At 48.6% G+C, this 12,483-nt stretch overlaps 1 protein-coding gene across 1 annotated transcript in view; it reads right to left on the bottom strand.

Moving 5' to 3' along the window:
• Nucleotides 1–10,343, bottom strand: part of NPLOC4 (NPL4 homolog, ubiquitin recognition factor) — a gene marked incomplete at its 3' end in the record, with an annotated part of 25,663 nt that extends 15,320 nt beyond the window's left edge. Inside the window, exons 1-8 of the mRNA XM_010174891.2 lie at nucleotides 10,293–10,343; nucleotides 9,746–9,858; nucleotides 8,515–8,694; nucleotides 5,956–6,004; nucleotides 5,063–5,157; nucleotides 3,771–3,894; nucleotides 2,980–3,159; nucleotides 1,086–1,172 (exon numbers count right to left, since the gene is read on the bottom strand). Coding sequence (XP_010173193.2) covers nucleotides 1,086–1,172; nucleotides 2,980–3,159; nucleotides 3,771–3,894; nucleotides 5,063–5,157; nucleotides 5,956–6,004; nucleotides 8,515–8,694; nucleotides 9,746–9,858; nucleotides 10,293–10,343 — 879 coding nt within the window. The remainder of the gene's footprint in view (nucleotides 1–1,085; nucleotides 1,173–2,979; nucleotides 3,160–3,770; nucleotides 3,895–5,062; nucleotides 5,158–5,955; nucleotides 6,005–8,514; nucleotides 8,695–9,745; nucleotides 9,859–10,292) is intronic.
• Between the last annotated feature and the right edge of the window lie 2,140 nt (nucleotides 10,344–12,483).

The raw sequence follows: 12,483 nt of genomic DNA, 5'->3' as shown, positions 1-12,483 counted from the left end.
GCTTTCTGCATTGTTTGCACATAGGAGTAGAGATGTGTACACACACACACACACACCGCTGGTGAACCCTGCTACACACGCTGCTAAAAACAGCTCCCATCAGCTCCCTCGTGACCAGCTCCCACAGCCTTAACCCTTCAGAGGAGGATCTGCTGATTCAGATTCCCAGCAGAGCCCAGACAGACAAAAATCTGCAACCAGCAGTAAAGTGCCGTGTTAAGTCATATTGATTAAAAATATCTGATGTGAGAAGCAAAGGAAAAGCTTTGGAAATAAATAACACAGAAGCTTTGCTTCAGACACTGGCAAAAGGCTGAAGATCTTATCTTCAGAGAACAAAAGACCTCACCACAGATGTTTACAGTCTACTGGAGGGAGCCTTTTCTGATTTGTGTTTTTCTTTAGCAAGTCAAATCTTGTTTGTGTACATCTCATTCCTGGCATTCACACGACACCAAAAGGTTTTCCCAAACCGGATTAATTTATCAGTACAGGTTTGGGAGATGTCAGCAAACCAGCAGATCCCAACACCCAGATGGTCCTGATGGGATGAGGGACAGGCTGAGGGCACAGGGGGGACAGAGGACTGGGGGACCTGCGCCTCCAAACCCATGTACAGATTCACTTGCCGCAGCCTGAGCGGCGCCAAGAGACAGGACCCCACAGAGGAGAATTAAAAACAAGCAGGAGCTTCTGCTGCTGGAACTGGAGCACTGATTCTGTCAAAAAGAACAAGCTCAGAAGGAAACATCTGCGCCAAATTAGCGCTGACTGGGGAAACGCTACCGGAACGGCTCCTATCTGAGGAGAAATACAAGGAAAACTGTGCTTCTCCTTCTTTGCTACTCCCTTTGATGTCACTCGTGACAGAGGACTGCTGACTTCAGCTGCACAGCCCTGCTAGATGTCTGTGCTCAGGAAAACGCTCTTGTTTGGTTTTTCCTACCTAAAAGCACAAGAGCTACCAAGATTTAAGCTAGATTTCAGGTGTCCCCAAACCATCCTGAACAACCCCGTGGAGCTGAAGAGAACTGCTGATGACTTTCTTCCTTGCCAAAGATGCAGGAGATATGACAACATCTAACCTTTCTCAGTCCCAGCTTCGCAGCGATCTCATCCACAACCTCGGCTTTTGGATCTTCCAGGATCTCCAGGCTGTTCTGTGTGCCAATCTACAGCAGAGAGAAACGCGCTAGTAAGGCAGAACAGGGAAAATACAGTACACTTGGCTATGGTCAGGGGCGAGGCAGAGGGTGGAAACAGAGATCTGGGCTTCCCCTTCAGCATCACCACTGACTGGTGTCACCCCAGAGACCTCCTCTGCTCCCAGCCCCATCCTGTCACAGCTCTCCAGCTACGTCTGCAAACGACAGCGGGGTTTATGAATGAAAGACTCGGCATTTACAAACAGACCATCGCTATTTCCCAGCAGTTTGGGAAAAGCCAGGGATTATACAAATTTTTTCCAAAGGTCTGTGTTCAACCTGCCAGTTTTGTATCTCCATTTCGTTTGTTTGAATCTCTGAGCAGCAGAGAGGCAGGAATCCAGCGAATCCCAGAGCCCACGCCCAGGTCTTCCCCTCGCGCTCTGGAAAATGCGACTCCATCTGGGTGCGTTTCAGAGCTGAGCTTTCTCGTGTGGGGAGATGCCGTGGCAAGAAGCACAGCAGGGATTGTTTGCCAGGAGAGCAAAAGCTTCCTCCTGCACAACCAGGAGCAGCTGAACTTCCAAAGCTGGGGCTTAAAAGTGATATGGAAATAGCGGGCACAGCTCTGCTCATATTGGAAAGAAAGGGAAGAATTTATAAAAGGCTTGAGATTCTGCTCTCACACACACGCTCCCAAAGATCCATTTGTTCTTCTTCCACTGACTATCTGTTGCATTTTACTCCAGCAACCCCGCAAAAATCATCAAGAGGAAGAAAACATATGACCCACTATGATATGTTTGTACACACAGCGTCTGCGCTTAGAAAAGTGACTCTGATCGGCAGTGAAGCCAGAAGGCAAACTCAGCTTCAAGCCGAGCCTTGTGCTGAGGGCAGAGTGGCTTTGCCAGCTCCATTTTCAGCTCTCTGACACCAAACTCAGCTTTTGGGTTCCCCAGTTGACCAGGTTTGGTGGGAGCTGCTCTAGCTGCAGCCGTGCAGGAAGCCTCGGCGGTGCCGGGCGCGGTGCTGTGCGGTGCCGTACCCCATCTAGTGGGGACTCCCGGCTGCTCTGAGACACCAAACCTCATCCTTGGCCTCTCGATCAAGGCAGCACACTTCATTTTTATCTAATTAAGCTGCTTAAATTTTCTCAGAGAGCTGATAAGAAATTGAAGCAAGTACCACAACATTTTTTTCCTAGTACAGAATTTGTTTTCAAGCTGTTCTGTACAATAACCCTGGAAATCCAGTCATTGAGGAAACAGGAAAAGTGAAAAGTCACTCTAAATCATCAAATCCCAGACTGGTTTGGGTTGGAAGGGAACTGAAAGCTCATCCAGTTCCAACCCCCCTGCCAGCAGCAGGGACACCTTCCACTAGACCAGGTTGCTCAAAGCCTCATCCAACCTGGCCGAGAACACTTCCAGGGAGGAGCAGCCACAGCTTCTCTGGCCAACCTGGGACACTGGCTCACCACCCTCACACCAAAGAATTTCTTCCTCACATCTCATCTCAATCTACTCTCATCCTGTTTATAACCATCACCCCTTGTTCTGTCACTCCCTGCCCTTGGCCAAAGTCCCTCCCCAGCCTTCCTGGAGCCCCTTCAGGTACTGAGCACAAAGTAAATGTAAAACTAACAAAAAAAGCCAATCTGGGTTTTAAAATTCTTCCAGTGATGATAAAACACACAAAGACATAAATCACATCTTTTCCACAGGACCTTTTTCCTTATGGAGCTGCAGTTGGGAAATATTGTGTGAAGTTTCCCCCACGTTTCCCTGTTCCCTGATGATTGTTACGAGTGGTGCCACGGCACAGCTTTTACCTGTGGGGGTTCATAGATAGCAGCAACCTCCGCCCGGATCCCCAGAGGGATGTCTTTGTGCTCTGTGTACCGGCCATAGAGATACCCAAGATGTTGGTTTCCTGTCTTCCTCCAGAAGTCTAGGAAGCGATCTGCAATGGTGTGGTTCTCAAACATGATGTTGTCAACATGCCTGTATTTCTGTTTGACAAAGTTCAAGCGTCAGGCCATCCTCCACCGGCTCTGTTCACTCTGCTCATCACCAATACCTTCCCCAGAGACCCCCAGCTGCTGGGGGACACACACCCCACCCCTTACAGCAGGGTCCTGCCAGAGCAGGGACAGGGAAAGCTAGCTGGCTGCCTCCCTCTCCCCTCTGCTACCTTCAGCATCGCTCTCCTGCCCAGCAAGCAGAACTCACCACGGGTTGGGCTGTGGGGAAACGCTGAGCACCCCCAGCATCCCATTAGCTTGGCTTCTTCACTAACACCCTTACCCCAAAAGCCTTTACAACTAAATAAACAGTGAAACTGAAGAGGAAACAAGAAGAAACAGTGGGTGGCCTCTTGGATCCCATGAGTGGGGATTGATTGCTAGTGGTGCCAGCTCAGATGTCCTCCACGTTAGTACCCAGACACATTTTGAAATCCTTTTCTACAAGGACTGAAGATCTCAACAGCCATTTCCCCCAACAACTGCTGTGCAAAGGCTTCTTGCTCCAAGTTGGCTGTTCTTGAAGTCATCTCTCCAAAAATAAAAGTCAAGTCCCTTCTCAGCTTGAAGCACAAGGGCTCCTGCGAGCTCCGTCTCACCTGTCTATTGAGAGTGATGGCACTTGGCTGACACTTTGTGCAAATGCCTTCTGGCCAAGGAGGGTGCCCTTCACAGCCTGATTTGATCTTGCAGCTGATGTTTTCCAGGGCAACAAATTTCCCCCTGCAAGAAGGAAAAAAAAGAGAAGGCTGCTGTTACCACAGTCAATACTTTTGGGTCTTAAAAAAGGCAAGTGGATAGAAATATCACAGAGGAAGCAAAGACACGGTGGCATTGATATTTTGCATCTTCAGAGGATCTCAAAGCACCCTGCAAACTCCCACAGGGGGGATGCTCCACTCCTGTGGTCCCCAAGGAACCTCTGCTGCCCATTTAGTGAGGAGGTCACAAGGCTGACGTGCCCTCCAGCCCAGCTCTCAAGCAGATATTAGAGCCAGAAAACTCCCAGGACTCTGCTTCAATAATTTATGCAGCACGTGGGAAGCAATGGATTATACTGGTAGGGCAAATTAGAGCTCCTTCCATGTGCACAAGGCTTCCTGCAAAGGGAAGTTCCCTTCCAATTAAAGTCTTACAGACTCGAGCTGCATCTCACAAAGATATTAAAAAAATCTCAGTGACACTTAGGAATAGGAAGGAGAAGGTTACACCACTGCAGAACTCATCTAAAGGAGCTGCAGCTCAGAAAACAGTGGGTTCCCTGACATCACTCAAGGGGACTTTAGATCCTTCACTGAACATGTGTGCCACTGCAAGGCATGAAGAAACAAACACTTGTGTCAGAGCTTCCTCTGCTCAGCGCTTCCCTGGCCTGTGGCAGCACAGCATCCTCCACCCCAGCGTGATTTTCCACCTAGAGGGTGGGGAACGACAGCACCATGACAAGAAAGGGTCTCACTAAGGATACATGGAGCAGAATCAGGCCCTGAGCAATGCTGGGCTCCTCTTTCTGTCCTATTTAATCTGTAGGTAAAAAAAGCTCCCCAGGTTCACGAGTCTCAGTGCCTCTCCATGAGAGTTGAGACCCAGGTTCAGACCTTGGTATAATTAGGGAACCTTTTTCCTTCCATCTGGCCTTCTCCCCCCATCAGTGTTTCCTGAAAGCAATTACACTGCCAGAGAAAATAAAAAAACCCAAGAAAAAAAAAAAAAACAGGCTTAAATTTTTTCCCTGTCTTTGTTTTTTGCTGCTGCTTTTATTCAACATGTTGTTTTCTCCTCCCTTTGCCACTCAATAGTTGTATCCGACACTTCTCTGCCCAGATCTGTCTGTACTTTGTATTTTAAAAAAAAAGAAACTAGATTCCCTTAAACACAGAGATTTTCTTACTTGTCTGCCCCTCCGGTCAGCTTCCTGATGTAGGCATGGAAGGACATATGCTTCACAGGAGGTTCCAGATGGTTTAAATAATCCTCATCAAAAGGCTGCCAAAAAAACACCACAGAAAGAAAAGCCAGGTCAGACACCTGTCTGATCATCACACACTGATCACTACACAAATGGATGTTCTAGAGTCAAACCCCACTGGCTCTCAATGTGGAAACAATCAAGAAAATTTAGGCTCATTTTCAAGGCAGCTACTACTGGGATAGGAACAGCAGTGAGTTTTATTATCACCTCCCACTTGTCTAACAGATTGGATCCACAAATCAGAACGAGCCTCAAAGGCAAAATGGTTTGGGTTTTTTGGGGTTTTTTTTTTCCCCCCCCTTTCAAATATCTCACAGCAAACAAAACGAAAAGCCCAGCTGCTCAAACAACTTCCCCAGCACATGGCAGGGAAGTGGGGGAACAGGGACTTTTGAGGGATCTCTGCTTCGTGCCATAAATCACACGGCTCAGCACGTTTGTAGGCGTCACTAAAGCTGCCCTCGACCTGAAGAACACACAGTGAAACTGGGAAGCGCTGGGATCCACGAGAGAGGGGATGAAACAAGAAGCTCCAGGTCAGAGTGAAGAGGGAGGAAAATGAGAGCTTTTCTACAGCACTTTCTGTTAAAGCCATTACTGCAGAAAACCAGAGCGTTAACCAGGACAAACCCAGCACCACCAAGGCCCAGAGCTTCAGTGATCCTGGGTGTGACCGGCACCTCTGATGGTGCACGGCGGGATTCTGACCCAGAGCTGCCACCTCTGCATGGGCAGAGCTCCGAGGAAAAGCTGAATCCAAGAGGACAAAAGGTTTTGTGTGACTCTCTACAACACTTTCCTGTGGCTCTTACCTCCAGTGGCACACAGTGCACGCATTTACCCAGGGGGCCGTGGCGACACCTACGCAAAGAGAAAGAGAAAAAGGGTTAAATTTTATTTAATAAGGCAAAAGTTAAGACTGTAAAAGTTGCTTTAGACTTCTGGTGTGGAAGATTTATACAACCAAATAGCTCTGAGCAACTCTCCACCCACTAGGGAATATTACAGAGGGGTCACCACAAGATAATTTCACATAAAGAGACGGCGACAGCTTCAGGTTAAACCTGAGAGTCCCGGGTCAAGATCAAACCCTCCTCGCGTCGGTGTCGCTGGCAAGTGGCTCTGCTCTCTGAAGAGCCTCATGAACTGATGTCAGATCACAGCTTCTCAAGTTTTACAACCCCGCCTTGGGGTTGGGTTTCAATTCAAGTCACGGGGAGGGGGGCTGGCTTGTGTGGTTTTAACAAAAAAGACAACTAAAACATTCATCCTTTATCAGTCACTAGAGGATGGTCTGGAACAAACAGGGAAGCATGTGTTTATCAGACAGATAAAGACCCGCTGGGTAAAGTTACAAAACAGAGGGGAAAACATCTCCTTTTGAGGTGATTGCTTTAAAAAAAAAAAAACAACCCAAAACAACAACAAAAAAAGCACCCCACACCTCTGCCCCAGCACAAGGTCAGTGCTGGGTTTCAAAGGAAGGTCCCTAGAGAGGAGCAGGGATGTTGGCTCTCATCAAGACAAAATGGATGGGATCCAGTTGCAGCATTGCTTTTAACAAAGTCTTGTGGCTGATAATGCACATCAAGGAGCACTAAAGGCTGCTAATGCACCCAGCCCACCGCCAGCATCCCTCCCTGTTTCGATGGATGTGCACTCACAAACACAGGAACAAGCCCAGACACACTCCTTTTACCATAAATATCCACCACTGTGCTTTGGCTCCCTGCTGAGAACAATCCCTTCAATTTATTCTTTTGAAAAATGTGGTCAAGTGAAAGACAATGTTTTTTTTTTTGCCATGGAGTGGTGGGTTTTGCCTTTATTGTTTTGATAACGTGACCCTTCCCTCGTTTATCTCAGCCTGAAAAGGTTAGAGAGGATTTTCCACCTAAAGGCCACATCTCTCCAAACTTCCTCGCTGCTGCTGCAGGAAGATAAACCAGATGGAAGACAACACAATGGAGAAGGGGGAGCTGTTCTGCTTTAGCAAGAATTCCTGCTCACCTTCAAAAATACTCACTCAAGCCCTTTCCAAAGTTACTTTGCAGAGAGGTCCAGCCCCAAACCGACAACCAGTACAGACATCAGGGCCAGGAGCCAACTGGGACCTTGTTAATGGTGAGCAATAAAAAACAACCATCCTGACAGAGAACCTTTTAGCAGCATCAGTGGAGATTTATGGTGGTATTAGCTCTTACTTTTACAAAAAAATCCAAGCTGCTTGGTTTGCCTCAGCCCCTCACAGTTTAGAGTTTTGGCAAAGCTGGACTTTGTTGCATTTCTGTGAGTAAAATGGACTCCCTGGTTTCACAGAAAGGTCAGAAAGGCACGTGATGGAAAGGAAGCCAAAAACTAAGCAGGCAGAGACTCCAGCCCCATTTCCACATCTCTGCCGTTGGATGCTGCCACTCGCTCCCTTCACTTCTGTGTTTTTGCTTTATGAGGAGTGGCTGGATCTGAAGACACAGAAGTGCTGCTGGTTGGGAGATCTGAGGTGAGGTGCCACACGCACCCACCCCAGCTCCAGAGACAGCAACACACGGTTGTTTCACAGAATCACAGAATCATTTAGGTTGGAGAAGACCTTTAAGATCATCGAGTCCAACTGTAGACTCTGCCCAAGCAGGGAGAGATGGCACAGCAGCCAGAAAAGGTGACAGAGCTCAGGTCTCCACTCCAACAGAGGAGCTGCCCATGATTCAGAAAACAAATCTGACCTCAATGCTGGCCTGCTGCTGGCTGGGTGATGCTGAGGCAGCAGCTCTGGTTGAAAGCAGGTTTCCCCACCCAGATCTCTCCTGGGAGATGAAGACCTGGCCCTGCCACCCCACACGCTGTCACCTTGGGACCCAACCAGCAGAGAGCTCCATATTGAGACCATACAGAAGAGGAGCTCCTGCAGACAGCAGGCTCCTGCTTATTGAGCAATATGCCACACACAGAGCATAGCCCAGGATTTCCACACAGCACCAGCTGCCAGGACATCCCGGGAAAGAATTCCAAGTATTCCTTTTAATCTAGAGAGCTCCAAATGTTTTAGGTGCACAAAATATACGAGCGCAAATCCCATAGCAGGGGCCACCTCCATCAGAACAATAGATGCTCTGAATGAGTCCTTCCTGGCAAAGACCCTGGGATTTTGGTATCTGCTTCCTTCCTCAGCTCACCAGAGCTCGATTTAACCTTCCAGGACAATGGCAAAGGCTGTTTTCCCTTGTGAACCTTTCAAAGGCAGCAAGGGATAGAGCAGCAGCTCGGAGGGCAGTTCCCATAACACATTTCCTGGCTGCTGGTTTCAAACAAGATGTTTTGAGTTCTGGTGAGACACAGATGCGTCGGCAGAAACAAAGTCCACCCCTACTTACAGCTGCTGGTCTCTGCTTCGGTAAATCTTCCCATCCTGTTTGATCAGATACTGGTCGATCTCATCTTCCACCACCTGGGGAGCCCCTGCAGGTCGCAAGCCTTGGGAGACAGAGGTGTCCATGGTCTCTGAGGAGCAGCCAGCTGGGCTCGAGGGGTAAAGAAACAGCATATCGCCATGCCTGTGGGTGGAAAAACATCACGTGGGTATATCAGTCATTGCTTCTGGGTAGCAAACCTCCCCGGAGCACGGAGGAGCACGTAATTCACCACAAACTACAGCCAGACTAGCAAACATGGCAGTCCGAAGCTGCTCCATTAGCCACCTCCTTCTGCTGCTTCAGTTGTCTACATAACAAATGCAAATCCCTCACAGAATCACACACAGAACTGCCCTGGTTGGAAAAGGCCTTTGAGATCATCGAGTCCAACCATGAACCCAACACTGACCAGTCCCCGACTAACCCATGTCCCTCAGCACTGTGTCTACACGACTCTTCAATCCCTCCAGGGATGGGGACTCCACCACTGCCCTGGGCAACCCCTTCCAATGCCTCAGAACCCTTTCAGCAAAGAAATTCTTCCTCACATCCAATCTTTTCATTAGGAAATGAGATTGAGGGAAAAAGATGAAGAAAAACACAAAAGGAGCTTATGGAGAGAGGCAAGAGCTCCAGCGGGGAACGGGACTAACGTGGATCCCTCAAGTCACAGCCTTCCCAAGGCAGCTGCCAGCGCTGACACGTTCAGGTGACAAGTTCCAAGCGGTGGTAACAGCTCCTGTATTTTTAGTCAGTTTCACATTATTCTTGACACGAACAGAATGAAGATGTTCAAGTGAAAACGTGAAGCGACGGCACCATTCGGCACCTCAGATCTCCACAGACACCCGGCTACGCGAGGCAGGAAACCTGGCACGGGGGCTACCAGCCTCTGGCATCCATGCAGGAAAAAAAAGGACAGCATGAGCAGAGCAGGGATAAGGGAGCTTGCTGCTGGTTGTAAAAGAGCAAAGAGGAGACCTGCTGCTGCCTCACCACGACAAGAAAACACAAGGCAAGGAGTGACCTAAGAAACGGCTGCCACCGAGTCAATTTGATCACCCTCATTTTGGCACCTCAGCCAAGTTTTACCCCGGTGAGTGAGAGCCAAAAGCTCCAGGCAAGCTCAGAGGAGAGGCACCCTCGTGTCCAAAGCCCCCCTGCACCCACACCCCTCCCTGTCAGCACTCACTTGATCTTCAGTAAGTTGAGGGATTTGTTCTGTGAGGCTGTGATCTCTCCCGTCCTGTTTCTATTGGTGTAGACAGAAAAGCCGTTATTCCTGAAACCAAATTCTTTTGCGACCTGAAAGAGAGAGAAGAATGACAAGGTTTAAATACATCACACGTCCGGGCAGATGCTGAGAGTGCTCAGAGCAAGTGATAAATCCAGGGAATTTGTATTGCAAAACTGTAGCTGAACTCACTCGTGTTTCTGAAGAGCCTGGGATAACGGAGAGAAATGGAAATGCTCAGTGACACCAGGAATTGCTTTTAAAAACAACTTAAACACAGCACGTCTCTCACTCTCACAGCACCACTGCAGTATTGATCTAAATCCAGGCAAGCACTGTCATGACTAGAGGGGTGGAACTACCTTCTCCATGATCCCAGTTCTCTCACTCCAGCCTTGCCAGCACACACACAATCCAAGTCATTCCCACCTTCCTCTGACCAGAATTCCTCCGTCCACATCTTCACCTCTGAGGATCTTTTGCCCTCAGCTCTGCTCTCACCTACCTGAGTTTCACTCAAGCTCTTTCTGCTCTTCTCCTTCCCATTTTTCTCCATTTGCCTCTTTTCTCCTGATGAACTCACCCTCACAATACCCACTGCTCTGTCCCCAGGCAGGCTTTTTTGTCCTGCTCATCCTCCCACCAGTTCCATTTAAGGCTGCTTTACCCTTAATCAGTCTTCACAGCAATAACAATTTTCACATTTGCTCTCTTAAAAACATGATCAGTTTAAAAAAATGGCATTAAAAATTTCTCTAGATGACAAGTTTCTTCCTAAATTCTTAAGTTAATAAGTGTTTTTATGTTTATGAAGGCCATCTCCCCGTGGCTTTGGCAGGGCTCAGAGACAGCAACTGTACACAGGACAAATCTAACCAGCCCCAGACAGAACTGGTTCTGAACTCGATCCTAACCTGAGAGTTTACTTTTTTGAGTACTCCTGCCTGGGATGTGCTACAAAAGACAGAGAATGGTGATTTTTGAGGCCTTGCCACTCCAAAATGTGATTTTTTGCAGTTTTGCAGCTTCTCTGGAGTCATTAAGGAGATCCAAGTTAATTGCTAGTTCACAAGAACCCAGCCGTTGCCTCTTTAAGGACAGCCATCTAGTAAAATATGAAATTGCCCAAGGAAGCTGTGGCTGCTCCTCCCTGGAAGTGTTGAAGGCCAGGTTGGATGAGGCTTTGAGCAACCTGGTCTAGTGGAAGGTGTCCCTGCTGCTGGCAGGGGGGTTGGGACTGGATGAGCTTTAAGGTCCCTTCCAACCCAAACCATTCTGTGATTCCATGATTCTATGAAATCCACCACATGGATTAACATCTCAGTACTAAAATCCACAACTATTAATATGAGCAGATGTTAGGTGGTAAAATCTGCAACTTTTCCTCTTTCAAGGAAACCCTGTATGAGGAGAGAAACCCAAACATTTCTGGTGTGCAGCTCAGCAGGAGGATGGAGTTTTCCTCAGCTCAAGGGGCAGTTCCAGTCAGTGCTGATGCTTTTGTTCCAACGGTGACTGGTTGCAAGTGTGATTGTTCTGCGCGGCCTCGGGTAACATGAGCCCTTGAAATCGAGCAGCTTGTTTTGCACAGGTCCCAGAAATGTGGAAATTGATGCTTTTTTGCCTTGAGTGAGACTGTTCAGAGATGGCAGCGGGTGTCTCTGACCTGAAATCCATCAGGATTTTCACTTGCTCAGGTGGGGATTGCTGTCATGATCTGAGCTCAAGTTTTAAACAAAGCAAAAGACTCACAAACAGCAGAAGGTTTCAGTCTGCTCCCCCTTCCCCCTCGCTGGGGGAAAGGAAATCTAGCTGGCTCAAAGAATGGCTCTTCAGACACAGGAACACAAAGTCCTTCTCTTACCAAGCAAAGAAATCCTAATCGTAGGGTCCCAGGTGATAGAGGAGATCCAGGAGGGAAGGAAACAGAGAACTGCTCACTCCTAAAGAGCAAACCTGAAACACTGAGCAGTTCCATCAGACCAAAGAACAACCTACAGCCAACTCCAAACCTGGTAACTCCAATACTCAGCGTGTTCTCCTCATCCCAGGGTGAAAACCTTTCCCAGGAGACCCTGGAGGCTCCACATCACCTGAAGATCTCGTCTTAATCCCTTCCTTGCTCTCTCCAAAACCACACTGGAAAACCAGCAGCACACAAAGCACATTGAAACGATATTCAAAGTGCAAATCAAGCAGCTGAGTTCCAACTAGATCACTCCTGCAGAGCCCAGTCCCTTGCAGCAGGCTCTATCAAGCAGCTTCCCTGGGCTGTTGTCATCCTCTGCCTCCCCAGACACTGTTTCTTTGAGAAAACACTAAAAATGTGACCTCCCCCAGGAAAGTTCCTACCCTGGGAAACTCCAACTGAAAAGCTGAGTAAGTTTTCTTCTTTAATTTTCTTATTTTCCCACTGGAACAGCAGTGAGAAAGCTGGTTTTTGGTTACACCAATAAAAAAGCCATTTTCCACATGGCACGCTGATCCTCGCTGCCATCAGTGCACCCGCCTGGCATCGACCTCCCATGAGAGAGCTGCTGCCACCGCGCTGGCTGAGCCGCAGGGAGCCCTGCCTTGTCCTCCTTGTCCCACAGGAGCTCTGCCTCGTCCCCCTCCAGGAGCCCTGCCTCATCCCCCTGGTCCCCCAGGAGCCCTGCCTTGTCCCACTCGAGCCCTGCCTCGTCCCCTTTGTCCCC

Source organism: Antrostomus carolinensis, unplaced genomic scaffold (assembly GCF_000700745.2).
Source record: "Antrostomus carolinensis isolate BGI_N321 unplaced genomic scaffold, ASM70074v2 scaffold13929, whole genome shotgun sequence".
NCBI lineage: Eukaryota > Metazoa > Chordata > Aves > Caprimulgiformes > Caprimulgidae > Antrostomus > Antrostomus carolinensis.
This window is presented reverse-complemented; position numbering and strand designations above follow the sequence as displayed.